This window comes from Narcine bancroftii, chromosome 14 (assembly GCF_036971445.1).
Source record: "Narcine bancroftii isolate sNarBan1 chromosome 14, sNarBan1.hap1, whole genome shotgun sequence".
Lineage (NCBI taxonomy): Eukaryota > Metazoa > Chordata > Chondrichthyes > Torpediniformes > Narcinidae > Narcine > Narcine bancroftii.
In genome coordinates, this window is record NC_091482.1 from 43,700,992 (window position 1) to 43,718,842 (window position 17,851).

General features: G+C 43.2%; 1 protein-coding gene across 1 annotated transcript in view; it reads right to left on the reverse strand.

The window, feature by feature from the left end:
- Window positions 1-227: 227 nt before the first annotated feature.
- The window catches only part of dnaaf4 (dynein axonemal assembly factor 4), a 53,817-nt gene continuing 36,193 nt past the window's right edge, over window positions 228-17,851 (reverse strand). The window contains exons 6-9 of the mRNA XM_069910281.1: window positions 14,529-14,638; window positions 5,286-5,439; window positions 3,960-4,065; window positions 228-1,349 (exon numbers count right to left, since the gene is read on the reverse strand). Coding sequence (XP_069766382.1) covers window positions 1,240-1,349; window positions 3,960-4,065; window positions 5,286-5,439; window positions 14,529-14,638 — 480 coding nt within the window. The 3' untranslated portion in view covers window positions 228-1,239. The remainder of the gene's footprint in view (window positions 1,350-3,959; window positions 4,066-5,285; window positions 5,440-14,528; window positions 14,639-17,851) is intronic.

Below are 17,851 nucleotides of genomic sequence, written 5' to 3' on the forward strand. Positions count from 1 at the left end.
TGAAGTCTATTTTCCGTTCCTGGTAACATTTATTATGTTCTTTTAAAAGCAAGGCCTGATCATTTTGTTAAGCGAAGGGCACAGATGCTTGTTCCAGCTTCAGCTTTTTATCCTCAATGTTTTTCTCTTCTGGTTTACTGTAGTAAAAACCTGGTTGCCTGTTTCCTCTTTTCTATCCTGGAGTTTTATATTTGTTTTAATATTAACATTCACTTGATATTTCAGGATTCTCCTTAACAGCTGCTTTATTCCAGACAGGTTAATTCCCTTATTCATTTATTTGTTAAAGAACATGGTGATTATAAACAACACCAATTGACTGTCCCTATATATATATATATATATATTTTGATTCACTCAAAGCCTTGGTTAGTAAAATATCAAAAGAAAATATTCCAAAACCTGATGAACATATTTCATAAATTTGCAAATGGAAAAAGCACATCTTCGACATGTTAACCATGCAGCCAAAATGATCCCTCTGCTTGAGTGGAAAACGATACAGCTTTAGATTACAGAGTTTTGCACAGAAACAGGCCACAGGGCCTATGCCAACCATCAGACACCCATTTATACTGATCCCACCCAAACGTATTCTCCCGACATTTCTCTCCCCCCATTCTAAGATACTATCCCTCATTTCCAACATCCATTTAACTTAACAACCTGCCTATTTTTGGGATGTGGGAGGCAAACAGAACACCAGAATCTAGAGTGGGAACTGGGAGAATTTGTAAATGCCTCAGACAAGTCAGGATCAAACCCTGGTCTCTAACTTGCTCCTAAAATGTGCTGAACTAATGATTATAGTAAGATTCATATCATTATCAACAATCCTTTCAATGGTAGAGAGTCCTATTTAAGACCTGAATTGTATGAAGAATCTGAATGTGAAGCAATGTAGTATTCCTGACAATTGTTTTGGTAATAACATAGTAAGACACAATCTTCTTTAGGTGAAAGAACAGAATTACATCTCCATCCCTCTCCTCAGTCACATATACTTTCATAAACCCAGAAAGCATTCAACTTTACTTCACAGAGAAAGGTAAGTAGAACAGTACTAATAACTCATGCAAACTTCTAATTTGAAGGTTATGGCACCTTAATGCAAAGAAAAGATGAAGACACCTCGTTTGGATTGAGGATCTGGATTGCATGCTGCTTCTGATGAATTTCCTACAGGTCTTAACAAAAGTGTGAAAGATGGAAATACATCTGACATTCTTCAGATGGATTTCAGGGATCAGCAGGAACTCCCTGAATCACTTGCCGTATCTTCTCTGCATCAGCTTGTATTGCTCTGTTGCATGGGTCAATCTTAAGTGCTGCTTCATAATCTTGAAGACCTGCCAAAGCATAAATTAAAGTATTTACTAAATAAAAACAACTGCATTGTAAAAGTGAACCAGCAGTAAGTGTCCAGCTTGAATCACTAGTGGACTGGGTTGCAAAGCCTGAAGTGAATGGCAAGAAATGGCTTGAGTCTTCTCAGGTCAAGATGAGGAAATAATAATTAGCGTAATAGGTCTAGTTCAATGAGAAACTACAGATTGTTATGTTTGTGGATGTGTTCCCAATGACACTCAATAACGATATTAAAGATCGATGACAGGAACAAACTTGGGTCCTCACAACTTACAATACTACTTTCAGGAAAGGAAAGATTGTGGAAAAGGGAACACGTTCATCTAAATTTCTAAAATATCAGTATTTATAATATACAGCGCCCTCCATAATGTTTGGGACAAAGACACCCTTTATTTGCTCCTGTGCTCCACAGTTTTAAATTTGTAATCAAACAATTCACATGTGATTAAAGAAAACATTCAGGTTAATTGTATACATTTTAGTTTGACCATGTAAAAATTGCAGCATATTTTATATAGAGTCCCTTCATTTCAGGGCACCATAATGTTTGGGACATATGGCTTAACAGGTGTTTATGTTGTTACAAGATCAAACCAGCAACCACAAAGGCGGCAGATCACACAGGGGTAAAGATGAACAATTACTTTATTAACAAAAATTCACCTTCAAACTTTAATTCAAAATCAATCCTTTTATAACAAGGCCCTCTAGTGACTATGCGTATTTCTATAACGGTGTAAAACTAATAAATTCCCCAGCCTAAATATAACATGTAATTAAAGTCTAAGTTATATATCCAACCAGCCCACAGAAAAAAAGACACAAAACTATGATCTCAACCGAAGCGAAGATCATAAACAAAATTCAGTTTGTTTGGTAAACTGAAGCCAAAAGACCTTTGAGAGACAGAGAGAGCACAAGATTCGAAGTTGCCTTGTGTTGCTGCAGAGAGAGGAACCACTGGCTTGGTCCGGATCCTTCTGGCTGCCTTCGGAATGTTCATCCCTTTTTGAAATCCCAACATTCTAAACTGTCCTCCAGACTATGACTCATGCTCTGGGCCTCCTTCCACTCCACAGCACCCCCAGGGGTGGTTTATAGTCCAAGTCCAGAAATTTCTAGATCATTTTCTGCACATGCTCAGTCCGTCTCCCACTCTCTCAGCAGTCCACCTTCACCTTGGCTCTCTAAGGCAAACTGTCACTTTTCAACACAAAACCACACAACACATAGGCCAATACACAAAGAACTCTGTAACAGTATGTACTCAGGTCTGTTTAATTGCATCACTGGTGCAGGTATAAGAGAGCTTGGCTTGCTTCTAAGCTTTTGATCACCTTTGGGGTCTGTCGTTGCCATTTTTCAACATAAGGACCAGAGTTATGCCAATGAATGTCAAACATTATGAGGCTGAAAAAAAAACAGTAAGAGACATCACCCAAACCTTAGGATTACCAAAATCAACAGTTTGAAACATTATTAAGAAGACTGTACTGGTGAGCTCAGTAATCACAAAGGGACTGGTATTCCAAGGAAGATGTCCACTGTTGATAACAGAAGAATTCTTATAATGAAGAAAAATCCCCAAGCATGTCTGACAGATCAGAAACACTCTTCAGGAGGCAGGCGTGGATATATCAATGACTACTGTCTGCAGAGGCTTCATGAAAAGAAATAGAGGCTACACTGCAAGATACAAACCACAGAAAGGACTCCAGATTACAGTTTGCCAAGAAATATGTAAAAGAGCTTGCAGAATTCTGGAAAATAGTCTTGCAGACAGATGAGACCAAGATTAACCTGTATCAGAGTTATGGCAAGTGCAAAGTATGGAGGCATAAAGGAACTGCCCAACATCCAAAGCATACCACCTTTGTCATGGTTTGCATCTTACAGTGTAGCCTCTGTATTTTTCTTCATGAAGTTTTCTGCAGACAGTAGTCATTGATATATTAAACCTGCCACCCGAAGAGTGTTTCTGATCAGTCAGACATACTTTTGGGAATTTTCTTCATTATGATGAGGATCCTTCTGTCATTAACAGTGGGGGTTTTCCTTGATATACCAATTCTTTGCGATTACTGAGCTCACCAGTATGCTCTTTCTTCTTAATGATGTTCCAAATTGTTGATTTTGGTAATCCTAAGATTTGGTTGATGTCTCTTACTGTTTTATTCTTGTTTTTCAGCCTCATAATGGCTTTTTGGACTTTCACTGGCACAGCTCTGGTCCTTATGTTGAAAAATAGCAACAATAGACTCCAAAGGTGATCAAAAGCAGAGAACCAAGCCAAGCTCTCTTATACCTGAGTAATCACAAGCACGTGAACCCAAATGTCCCAAACATTATGGAGTCCTGAAATGGGGGAACTAAGTATGTAAAATGCTGTAATTTTTACATAGTCAAACCAAAATGTAAACAAATAGCCTTGAATAAAATATGGAATGTGCACTTTAATCACATTTCAAATTTAAAACTGTGGTGCATGGGAGAAAATAAAGGAAAAAAGTGTATTTGTCCCAAACATTATGGAAGGCACGGTACAGGTTACCACAAATCCAGTACACTTAAATATGAAAAGATCTTACCCTCCACATACAATTCCAGCTCACAAAATGCAGCCCCTCTTCTGACATGAGCCTTCAGTCTGCTATCAGCATTGTCTGGAACTGCAGGAGTTAACAAATCAAGTGCCTAAAGAAAAGGACAAACTGCTGTCTTTCAAAAATTAAAGGAAATGTTAGAATTTAGAAACATATAAAGTTCCACAAATTCTGCAACATTTTCCAAGTTTATACATTTTGAGAGTAGAGTAGTACATAACATCACAGCACTGGACAAGCCCTTCGGCCCACAATGTGGTGCTGATCTATATAAACCTACTCAATCAATTAAACCTTCCCTCACACTCATAACCCTCTATTTTTCTTACATCTATGTGCTTGTCTAAGTCTTTTAAATGTCCATATTCTAACAGCCTGTACCACCACCCCTAGCAATGCATTCCAGGTAACCACCATCTTTGTGGATGAGTGGGGACATGATTGAGGTATACAAAATTATCAGGGGGATAGACAGGGTGAAGTCGGATTACTTGTTCCCAATGATGGGGGAGACGAGGACTAGAGGGCATAGTTTAAGAATACAGGGTAGGCCCTTTAGGACGGAGATGAGAAAACATTTTTTTACCCAGAGAAGTGTGAATCTGTGGAATGCTCTGCCACAGAGGGTGGTAGAGGCAGATTCGCTGATTATGTTCAAAAGAGAGTTAGATAAGACTCTAGTGGGCAAAGGAGTTAAGGGTTATGGGGATAAGGCTGGAAAGGGGTACTGATGGTAGTGATCAGCCATGATCTGTAAAATGGCGGTGCTGGCTCGACGGGCCAAAGGGCCTACTCCAGCTCCTATTGTCTATTGTCTAACAAAAAAGTGCCCTTGATGTCTTCTTAAACTTTCCTCCCCTCACCTTGTACAGATAAGCTCTGGTATTTGCTACTGTCGATCCAGGAAGATGGTGCTGGCTGTCCACCTATTTGTGCCTCTTTTAATCTTGTAATCACTCCTCATCCTCCTTCTCTCCAATAGGAAAACCCCTAGCTCTGTTACTCTTGCTTCATAAGACACATTCTCCAATCCAGGTAACATTTCTCTCAAAACTCTCCAGGGATCCACACCCTTCCTGTAATGAGGTGACCAGAACGGAATGCAATATTCCAAGTGTGGTCTCACCAGACCCCATGCCTTTCCAAATGTGTTGCATTAGCAAAAAAGTAAAAGTAAAAAAGGGGAAAATAATTCAAAATCTATGGTTTTTGTGACCAATCCAAAAATCAACAACTGAGTTGTAATAGAAGGTTCTAAATGTAAATAAAAGCAGAATTTTGACATTTTTTGGGAACTGATGAGGTACTTACCTTGGAACAGTCTTCAAGGGCTTTGTGCAGATTTCGTAGCTTGAGGTGGGTTGCAGCCCGATTCAGGTATAAAATGGGAAGTTTGTTATTCAGTCTTATTCCCAAGTTATAAGCATTAATAGCTGCAAGATAATCTCCTGATGCAAACAGCTTGCTAAAAAAAGAAAATCCATCGTGTCAACAAACATGATATTCCGACTTACAGGTTACTGCAGAACAGTTAATCAGATCTTCTTGGACCAACAAAAGGAAAACAACTCTAAATAAAGTGATATCTCCCTCCAATTAATTATGACTTCATAGAAAAAAACATTCCCTCACCCCATACATTTATAACAGGCAGATCATTAAACAGGATGGCTATTCAAAGTGAAAACCATTCCAGAACAGGCTCTTCTGCTTATTAAGTTCAAGTTTATTGTCAAATTTATGGAGTATAATGAGAAAATTTGTTTGGCTTGCCGTCCAGCTAGTCAATGCATAGTGCAGCAGGTAAAACAGTAGAGGCAGAGTTACAAAAGGAGATCCGTTCGCACAGAGCAAATCGAAGCACAGGTTTCATTCAGGAGTCAGATAAAGCTGGGAAAGAAAGTGTGTTTGAATCGGGTAGTGCGAGATCTCACATTGCTAAGTCATCTTCCTGCTGGGACAGTGGTCAAGTGGGATGATATGCTGGCTGCTTTTCCAAAGCCAGGGAAGAATAGATAGAGTTTATAGAGAGGAGGAATTTGTGTTGCATTCACATCTCTCTCCAGTTTCTTGCAGTCTTAGGTATTCCCATACCATGCAGACTTTCAATGGAGCATCTGTAGAAATTGTTGAGGGAATAACGGGTTTGTCATACAATGTACACATGCACCAAGATTCTTAAAAATTTACAATTGCTCAGAGATTTATTGTTAGAGTGCATACATGACATCTTAGACTACCCAGAGATTCTTTTTTCTGAGGGCCAGGCAGAATTTCTACTTAATCGGTAGTGCAAAACTCAGTACTCAAGAAACGATACAAATACAGGAGAGAGAATATAAAGAAAGAAGTGCAAACAAACTGATGTGCACACAGAAAATCAATGTTCAAGACCAAGTTAAAATAATACTTATTATCATAAATCCTATAGGGATAGAAATAAAACAAATCAATAAACAATAGGGGATTCATAGGATGTCCTCTTTTAGTGCAGCCATGACAATTGTCCAAATCAATAATACAATTCCCCCATCTCTTTCACATCCATCTCTGTCCCATCAGAAATATTGCTACCCTGGAATCTCTGATTGGGAAGCCAGGGACCATCAAAGTAATAAACAAGAAAATCTGTAGTCACTGTGGTTGAAGCAAAAACATGTCTGTCCATGGCCTTATCCCACTAAGACCACTGCAAATTGGAGGAACAATACTTGATTTCCTATCTGGGCACTCTCCAGCCAGATGGCATTAACATTGACTTTTCTGGTTTCTGCTAACCTGCTCACCTCTTTCCCCTCCCTCTTCCTTTCCAATTCTCCTCCCTCCCTCTATCTAGCCATTCCTCCTCTCCTTGATCGTTGCTGTCCCCTCCCTTCCTTCTCCTCCTGTCTTTGCGACCACACCTCTCCTCTTTACTTTTTTGCTCAGATGCCTGCCAACATTTTTCCATACCTTGATGAAGGAAGGGCTCAAGTCTGAAACATTGGTAATGTATTTTTACTTTTGGTACATAAAGAACACAGCTTGTTCTGTTGAGCTTCTCCAGCATTGTGTGTTTTTAGCATCAAAGTGGCATAACTTTGCAAAAGTCCAGTTGATTGGCAACTTGATCTTCAAGGTCTACAGAGCTGATCTTCCTTTATCTGACATGCACATGTGTGGACAAGATCACTGGAACACTCAAATTCTGTGTGGAAATTACCACTAGCTACGTGGGCAACGACATCAGCAAAAGGAAGAGAAAATGTCAAATCATAAAAAGCAGTAAAAGAGTTTAATCATTGGGAGATTTCAATTAATTAGAGAAAATGACCACGGGAAAACTGGAGAGTGACATATAGTTTGACATGTGGGATTTATTCTTGCTTCGACGGTGGCACGGTTGCCCAAGTAGGAAGGTTATGGGCCCAGCATTCTCTGAGACTACATCACCAAGCTGAGCTGTTATTTGATGACGAGATGCACAGTTGAAAGCATTGCCTTTTGAAGGATTCATTTAATTTCCTCAGGAATTCTTACTGCAGAAATTACGCCTAGAAACTTGTATTAGAATCAAGGCAATTGTTGGATGAGCATGTCCTTCTAATGCAGTTCCCAGAACCTAAGGTAATTTGCATATGTGGCTTTAGCACATCTGAATCAGAATTTATTGTCATGAGCAAGTCATAAAATTCAATGTTTTGTGGGAGCATCATATAGTGCAAACATTCATATTATAACCATCTTACAACATTACTATAAAAAATAAATTAAATAATAAAAAAGTAAGGCAGTGTCTTTGATTCATTGAATATTCAGGAATCTGATGGCAGTGGGGAAGAAGCTGTCCTTGTGCTGCTGAGAGCTTGTCTTTAGGCTCCTGTACCTTTTTCCCCCAATGGTAGCAGAATGAAAAGAGCATGGCATGGGTGCTGGGGGTCTTTGAGGATGGAGGCTGCTTTTTTAAGACACCGCCTCATGTAGATGTCCTTGATGGGAGTGAAGTCTGATGCCTGTGATGTCACAAGTTGAGTTAACAACCCTCTGGAGTTATTCTTGTCCTGAGAGTTGGCACCTCCAGAGATGCAACCAGCCAGAATGCTCTTCCCAGTGCACCTGTAAATGTTTATGAGAGTCTTCAGTGACATACCGAACCACCTCAGACACCTCACAAAGCTGGTGAGCCTTCTTTGTGATTGCATCAACGTGGAGGGTACAGGACAGATACTTGGAATGTTCACACCCAGGAATATGAAGTTCTTGATCCTCTCCACTTTGAGTCCCCAATGAGGACTGGGTCGTATTCCCGATGTCCACAATCATCTTCTTGGTTTTGCTGACATTGAGCACAAGGTTGTTGTCGTTACACCACTCAATAAGCTGATCTATCTCCCTCCTGTACACTTCCTCATTGCCGTTTGTGATTCTGCAGACAACTGTGGTGTCATCGGCAAACTTGTAGGTAGCATTGGAACTTTGTCTTAGCCACACAGTCTTGTATGGCTAAGTCATGATTAGAGCAATGGGCTAAGCATGCATCCTTGGGGTGTGTCTGTGTTGATGATCAGTGAAGAGGAGACGTTCTTTCCAATTCATACTGACTGTGGTCTTCCAATGAAAAAGTCAAGGATCCAGTTACAGGGTGGTGGGGGAGGCATAGAGTTTGGAGCTTCTTGACCAGCACTGAGGGAATAATGGTATTGAAGGCTGAGCTGTCGTCGATGAAGAGCAGCTGTATATTTGAATTGCTGTTTTTGAGGTGATCCAGAGCTGAGTGGAGAACCAGCAATATTGCATCTGCTGTGAAGCGACTGTGATGATAGGCAAATTGCAGCGGGTCCAGATCTTTACTTAGGTATGTGTTAATTCTGGCCATGACCAGCCGCTTTAAGCATTTCATCACAGTAGAAGTCAGTGCTACTGGGCGTAGTCGTTGAGGCAGCCCACGCTACTCTTCTTGGGAACCGGGATGATTGATGCCCTTTTGAAGCTGGTGGGAACCTCTGACCGCCACAGTGAGAGGCTGAAAATATCCGTGAACACTCTAGATAGTTGGATGGCGGAGATTTTCAGTACCCTACCAGGTATGCCAACAGGGCCTGTCGCCTTCTGAGGATTCACCCTCTTGAATGATGTTCTGACATGTTCTGACAGGGTCCTCAGCCTTTTCAGGGATTCTAGTAGGCATTGTTTGGCTCTTAAAGTGGGCATAGAAGGTGTTCAGATCATTGGGTAATGAAGCATCGCAGCCATCTGTAGCATTCGCCTTCCCTTTGTAGGCTGTAATGTTTGCACTCCCTGCCAAAGCTGGCGGGTATCTGTCTCTGTCTCCAGTTTCCTCCAGAATTGCCACTTTGGTTCAGAGATGGCCTTCCGCAGGTCATACCTGGACTTCTTGTAAAGATCTCGATCCCCGGCCTAAAACACCCTTGTTCTTGCCCTCAGCAGGTTGCAGATTCTCTGATTCATCCAGGGCTTCTGGTTGGGAATGGCCATACACTCATCCATGCAGGTTTTGATAAAGTTAGTGATACCTGCTGCTTATTAATTTAAGTCTATGGATGAGTTCTTGAATATGTTCCAGTCCACTGATTCAATGCAGTCCTGCAGATGCTCCTCTGCTTCCCTCGACCAAATCTTCACCACTGGTTCTGTGGTCTTCAGTCTCTACTTGTATACCGGGAGTAGAAGTACAGCCAGATGATCAGACTTGCTGAAGTGCAGTCATGGTATGGCTCGGTGTGCATTTTTCATGGTGGTGTAGCAGTGATCGAATGTGTTGGTTCCCTGATCTCGTATGTGGCGTGTTGATGGTAGCTTGTCAGAGACTTCTTCAGGTTGGCCTGATTGAAGTCCCCCACTCAATGATCAGGAAGGCATCAGGATGTGCTGCCTCATGGCTGTTGATCACAGTGCTCAGTCCCTCCAGTGCCCACCTGATGTTAGCCTGGGGTGGAATGTGCACAGCGACCAGAAAGATGGCAGTGAACTCCCTTAGCAGGTAGAATGGGCCACACTAGATCACCAGATGCTCCAGGCCAGGGAAGCAGGACTGGGACATATCCTTCTCATCTGTGCACCACGATGAATTGATGATGACACAAACGCCACCTCCTCTGGTTTTTCCAGACACCGGAATACGACCAACTCAATGGAGGGTGTGGCTCTTGGGTTGCAGTGCCATGTCTGGAACATCCACGTTTAGCCACATTTCCACAAAACACATCAAGCAGCACTCCATGATGTCTCCCTATATGTTGGCCAGGAGGATGGTAGGGAGCAGAAGCCTCAGGTCCTGGTGTCTCAGCTTGACCTGTAGCCCCCGTGTCCACATGGTTGGGTCTTCTTTACTTGATTTGTGGGTCTGCTGCTGGCATTATACCTGCTGGAGCTGTTTAAAACTCCAGAGTTGATGTAAACTGCAGAGTTGTACTTGCGTGAGCTGTTTAAAAATCCCTCAGCCTGAGCGACCCCAAAATGGCATTGGCCTTGCTGCGCAGCCAACAGACAGGTACAGCACACGGGGAAGAAGGATATTGTTATGAAGAAAAATCCCCGTATGCGGGAAATCTGCTTTTGTTATGCATGTTGTGACGTCAGCCAAGGGGGGGGCCACGGTGGGAATAGTGCAAGTATAAATACTCATAAAACTTATAAGTATAAATACTTAAATACTTATAAATACCTTTATAAAACTCAGAGCTTAACCTGACTACACTAAATGTGTGTGTCTTCTTTCGAGTAACACATAGCTACAATTGGTGACCCCAACGGTTTAGACAGCATTTAAACCCAGTGATGAGAGAACAGGCAGCAGTCAACGTGGTCACTCTTAAGCTCCTGACCTTCTGGACGAATCAACCACGCGTGTGGTTTGACCAGGCTGATGTACAGTTCTAGATCACGCAGATAACAGTATTACTACGTGGTGAGTGCCCTGGACCAGTGCACAGCAGGCCGAGTGGCCAACTTCATCCAGGAGCCCCCATTAGAAGGCAAATACACCGCCTTCAAGGACTTGCTGATCAAGACCTTTGGGCTCTCACGGCGTGAGAGAGAGGCACGTTTGCTTCACCTGGACGGGCTAGGGAACAGGCCCTCGTCAGCCTTCATGAACAAGATGCTGGTCCTCCTGGGCAAACACGAGCCCTACATCATCTGGAGGCGATCCAGACAACCAGTGGTGTTTCTACCACCAGAAATGGGTGCCAAAGCCCACCGGTGCACGCCGGTATGTTTCAGGGTTAACACCAGGGCCAGCCGTCACTAATGACCATGACGGCTGGCCACCAAGACAGCCTCCTATACATTTTGGACTGCTAGTCTGGATGATGCTTCCTTGTAGACACAGGAGCAGCGGTCAGCATTCTGCAGCATTCTGCATTCTGGACAGGACTCCAGGAACAGGCAGTCGGGCCCCAAGCTATGGGCTGCTAACAACAGCACGATTCGAACCTATGGTACCCTCAAGGCCCAACTGCAGGTGGAAGGCACCCTCTTCTCGTGGGTGTTCAGGCTGGTCGCAGTGGAACAACCGCTCCTCAGGGTAGACTTCCTGCACACCCACAGCCTGCTAGTGGACCTCAAAGGAAGGAGATTGGTTGATGCCAAGACTTTTCAAACCTTCCCCCTCAGAGACCCCATGCTCCCAGAACTCCACCTGGACTCTGTACAGAGATCAGACAACAAGTACGCCAGGGTCCTGGCCAAGTTCCCCGCAGTGCTCACCCCCCCAATTCACCACGGTGATGACCCGACATGGAGTATAGCACCACATCCTGACCCAGGGCCTGCAGCTCCTTGCAAGGGCAAGATGCCTTCCTTTAGAGAAGCTCCAGTTGGCGAAGGAGGAATTCAGGAAGCTGGAGGTGCTCGGCATCGTAAGGCGATCGGACAGCCCATGGGCTTCTCCCCTGCACGTGGTACCCAAAGCAACTGGGGCTGGAGACCATGTGGCAACCACTGCCGGCTCAACGAGGCCGCAACACTGGATCGATACCCCGTGCCACATATCCAGGACTTTGTGGCTAACCTGCATGGGGCAAGGATCTTCTTCAAGGTGATCTTCGTGCGGGAATATCATCAGATCCCGGTACACCCTGATGATATCCCCAAGACCACCATCATCACCCCTTTCGGCCTCTTCGAATTCCTCCAAATGCTGTTCGGGCTAAAGAACGCCAGACAGACCTTCCAGCGACTCAAGGATGCAGTGGACCAAGACTTGGATGCCACCTTCATGTACCTGGACGACATCCTGGTGGCGAGCAGGAACCAACAGGAGCATATGGCGCACCTCGACCTCCTCTGCACCTGAATGAGCGAGTTTGGCTTGATGATCAACCCAGCCAAATTCCAGTTCAGATTGGAGGCCATCGTCTTTCTGGGCCACAGGATAACCAGGGAAGGAGCCACATCACTACCCAGCAAAGTGGAGGCCATCCAGAAATTTCCTAGGCCCAGCACAACCAAGGGACTACAGGAGTTCATGGAGATGATCAACTTCTACCACAGGTTCATCCCCTCTGCTGCCCGGATCATGCGGCCCTTGTTCGCCCAGAAGGCGGGCAAGGCGAAGGACATCACCTGAGATGAGTCAGCGGAAGCCTTTGTGAAGGCCAAGGAAGCACTGGTGGACTCTGCTCTCCTGGCACATCCCAGGTCAGACGCTCCAATGGCCCTGACGGTGGATGCCTCAGGAATGGGGATCGGCGGAGTTCTGAAGTAGCAAATCAAAGGAAGCAAACATCTGCAGCCTCCAGAACTGAAGTACAGAGCTTTCGACAGAGAGCTACTGATGCTGTACTTAGCCATCTGCCACTTCAGGTACTTCCTAGAGCGCAGGTCCTTCACGGCTTTCAGACCACAAGCCCCTGACTTTCACCTTAGCTAAGATCTCAGACCCCTGGTCGGCCTGTCAGCAATGACACCTGTCTTACATCCCAGAGTACACCACAGATGTAAGGCACATCTCCACCAAGGACAACATGGAGGCCAACGCACTGTCCAGTCAAAGTATCCACGCGCTATCAAGGGGAGTGGACTTTGTGGCACTGGCGGAGATGCAGCAGAAAGACTGGGAGATGGCCCAATACAGGACTGCCATATGGGGTGCAGCTCCAGGACATCCCAATAGGCACAGGTAACACCACCCTCTTGTGCAACGTGGCCAACAGTCAGGTCAGACTCATCGCACCAGCAGCTTGAAGACTACAGGTTTTTGACTCCATTCATGGACTGGCTCACCCATTCATCAGGACCATAGTCCAGGTGGTGGCTTTTGAATACATGTGGCATGGATTGCAGAAACACGTCAGCGGGTGGGCAAAGGCGTGCACTCAGTGCCAAACAACCAAGGTATAGCAGCACACCAAGACCCCCACCTCAGCACTCTGAGCCCGCAGAACAAAGGTTCGACCACACCCACGTGGATATAGTAAGACCCTTTCCAATATTCCAGGGTTTCCGCTATCTGTTCACGACGGTCGACTGCTTCACCAGGTGGCCAGAAGCAGTCCCGCTGGCAGACACGTTGAGTGCCTCGTGCACCAGGGCCCTCATCTCGTCCTGGGTGGCACAGTTTGGGTTACCATCCCACATCACATCTAACAGAGGGGCCCAGTTCACCGCCAGTCTGTGGACCGACCTCGCCAGCTTGTACGCTGCCCAGCTGCATCACACAACAGCCTACCACCCGCAGTCCAATGGGTTGGTGGAACACTTACACAGGCACCTCAAAACCGCGCTCATGACCAGACTCCAAGTACCCAACTGGGTAGACGAGCTAGCAAGGGCACGCAAGGAGGACCTCAACACCTCTTCAGCTGAATTCGTCTACAGAACTCTACTGGTGGTCCCGGGAGAATTCATACCATAAAGGCCAGCAACCCCAAAATGGCACTGACCTTGCTGTGCAGCCAACAGACAGGGACAGCGCATGGGGAAGAAGGGCATTGTTATGCAGAAAAGTATCTGCGCGTGGGAAACCTGCTTCTGTAATGCACGTTGTGACATCAGACAAGGGAGGCCACGGCGGGTACAGTGTAAGTATAAAAGTTGGGCTTGAGCCCTAATAATACTCAGAGTTTAACCTGACTATACTACGTCTGTGTGTCTTCTTTCGAGTAGCACACGGCTACAAACTCTGACTAATTTTCCCATCTGTCACCCAAAGTGATAAAAATTCCTTTTGACTTTTTTTTGTGACAGGTCATCCTGATGAAGAAGAGGCTGGATCATTTAAATTAAATGAAAATCTTACAAATTTTAAATTTAGACGTAGAGCACAATAAACAGGCCCTTCTGGCCCAGAAGCCTTTGCCCCCAAATGCACCAATTAATCAATAATCTCCATAAGTTTTGAAGCATAGGAGGAAACTGGAGCACCCGGAGGAAACCTACACAGACACAGGGAGATCGTACAAACTCTTGCAGACAGTGGTTAATTCAAATGCGAGCCACTGGCATTGTACTAACCGCTACGCTAATCTGTTGCCCGCTATTTGACTCATGTTAATGAACTTGACTAGGTTTTGCAGAAATGACATTGTCATTTTAAATGTTTTCACAACTTACTTCCCTTTGTCCTTCAGCCAGTCGGGATTTCTTTCTTCCTCTTTTAAATCTTTAAAGTCAGGGGCATGTGCATCATTGACTCGTCGAGCTTCTGCTTGTTTTCTTAACCACTACAAATAGAAAAAGAAAAATATTTCCTGAGAAATAGATCATAATGGCCAACTGTTTGTTGTAAAATTATTAAATTAAATAGAAACAAGCCACAGCATAGAATCATCCCATTGGCTACCATGTATATGTGAGGCATCATCCCTCTCTGTTCTCATCACATTTATCAGCACTTGGTCTATAGTCTTCAGAGCAATTCAAGTGCTCATCCAGATACAGCTTCACTGCTGGGAGAGTATCCGTCTCCACAATCCCCTCAGGCACTGTATTCTGCATTCCAATCACCCTCAGAGTGAACACAATTCCTTCTCACATCCCTTTTTGCTCTAAATTTCTAATTTTACACATCTCTGCTATGGAACCTTCCTACAAGTTTATATATGCTCCCTCAGTCCTCTGCTCCTGGAAAACACATCCAGTCCATTCAGTCTCTCATAATTGAAATGTTCCAATCCAGAGCACATCCTGAAGTGTCTCCTGTGCATCCCAGTGCAATCAAGTCCTTCCTATAACATGGTGACCAGAACTGCACATAGTGCTGCAGCTGAGGAATCCCCAATGTTTTATCAAGTTGTACCAAAACCATCCTGCTCTGAACTTTTATGGCCCAGCTAATGAAAGCAGATGTCCCCAAGCCACTTGAAATACTGGTGCTACCACTTTCAGAGAACCTTGTTGGTGAAGATCTCTTTGTTCCTCATTACTCCTCAGGGCCTATTTTATTTTCTTCCAGAAGAACTACAATGTGCACTGATCAAGATTAAATTCCACCATTCGTTGCCCTGCCCATCAACATCATCCTGTAGGAGAGGAGTCACATGATGGAGTAGTGGCCGGTAGGGGAACTCCAGCCCTCTCCAGAAAAGTAAAAAAAAAAGGTAGAGAAAAAACAAAGGCACTAACACAGAAACCATAACAAATTGAAAGTGAAAGTGTGGAGAAAATGGCAGCAAAGAAAGAAAAACCAAAAACAACGGGAAGAAAAGAAGAAGGAAGGACATCGGAGGAGGAAGGTGAAGGCCTTACCGGTACGAGGAGGCCCGCTGTGGAGAGAGAAGCCCGCTCCGAGGTCAGTGAAAACCCCGAATTCAGGACTACAAAAATGGCTCTCGGAGCCAAACAAAGTGCGTAACCGCGCGTGCGCAAGACAAAAACAACACCGACGGGAGGGGGGGACCAGCTGAGGAGTAAATCTCCATAGCTGAAACAGGCAACTACAACACAACAGCAAGACTCTCAACAGGAAAACATAGAAAATAACGAGAACAAGAAGGAAGAGAATAAAAATAAGAAATCAAAGAAACAACGGATAACCAACCCGGAGGAAGAAGACCAACACCAAGACACTTTTAATAAAAATAAGAACAAGAATACCCAACAAAATAAAATAAACAACCCAACAAGAAAACCAGAAGAGACAGAGGTAAAGGACACATCCTGGAGTGGACTCAGAAGAGGAGGAAGAACACAGAGAAATGGAAGATGAAGGGAAGGGCAAGTACATGGATATATTTTTTTAAAGAACATATGGAAACAGTAAAAGAATGGCAGTCACAAGAATTCAGTGAAATAAAAAGAATTAAAAAGTACATAAGAAAAAGTGAATAGATTAGAGATGATCATGACAGATATAGGAAAAAGAGTAGACAAGGTGGAAGAATGAGAAACAGCCATAGAAATGTCGGTCGATGACTTAAAAAAGAAATTAGAAGAATCTGATAAAAAAGTTAAAGGAACACAGGAGCTGTTAGCTCAGAAGATAGATATAATGGAAAATTACAATAGAAGAAACAATATAAAGATAGTGGGCCTTAAGGAAGATGAAGAAGGCAAAAATATGAAAGAATTTATAAAAGAATGGATCCCCAGGGTCCTAGGAAGACCAGAATTACAGGAAGAAATGGAAATAGAAAGGGCACATAGAACATTAGCCCCTAAACCACAACCACAACAAAAACCAAGATCCATTCTAGTAAAATTCCTAAGATATACAACAAGAGAAAATATATTGGAGAAGGCAATGAAAAAAATAAGAGAAGACAAAAAACCACTGGAATACAAGGGTCAAGAAATTTTTTTCTATCCAGATATAAGTTTTGAACTCCTGAAGAAGAGGAAGGAGTTTAATGCAGCAAAACGACCCTATGGAAAAAAGGTTATAAATTTATGTTAAAATACCCAGCGGTACTTAAAATAGTTATCCCGGGGCAGCAAGGCAAACTATTCTCGGATCCGGAAAAGCCACGAAAATTTGCAGAACAACTACAAAACAGACAGAGAGATGAAGAGATGTAACACGAACAAAAATTACAACAAACTATATATGTATATATAAAAAAAATAGAGTATAAGTAAGAACTAAGAAGGCGAAGAAAGAAAGTAAGGAGGGAATTAAGAGAGTGACCTTTGTTATATATGAAGATTAAAATTTTTCCTCGGGGGGGATGGGTGGGGAAGAATAACAGTCACTGCAAAATCAGTTGACGCTTGCGAGTGGATTCGCAAATCCAAATGGAGAGGGGAGATGTGGTTGCCCGACAAGGGACAAAGGGCAACTCAGAAAGGGGAGGGACTATTGGGGTTAAAGGAATTTTAGATATGAGAATAGTGGAAATATTTTATGTTTTAGAAATGTTGTCTTATAATGTGTTCAAAAAAAGAAAGCAGAAATGGATAAGAAGGGAAGGTGGTGATGAAGAAACGGAAAGGAAAGATAAACAAAGTATGAAATGGCTATGTTGAACTATATGACTTTAAATATTAATGGAATACATAACAAAATCAAAAGGAAGAAACTGTTAAATTTACTGAAAAAAGAAAAAATTGATATAGCATTCATACAAGAAACACATCTAACTGAAGTGGAACACAAAAAATTAGAGAGAGATCGGATAGGACATGTAACAGCAGCATCATATAATTCAAAAGCCAGAGGAGTAGCTATATTAATCAATAAAAATGTACCTATCAAAATAGAAGAGGAAATAATAGATCCAGCAGGGAGATATGTAATGATAAAATGTCAGATATATTCAGAATTTTGGAATTTACTCAATGTATACTCACCTAATAAAGATGATCAAAAAATTATGCAAGATATCTTTTTGAAGATAGCAGATACGCAAGGGAAAATACTAATAGGAGGGGATTTTAACCTTAATTTGGACTCAAACATGAATAAAACTGGAAAATAAACTAACAGAAAGAACAAAGTA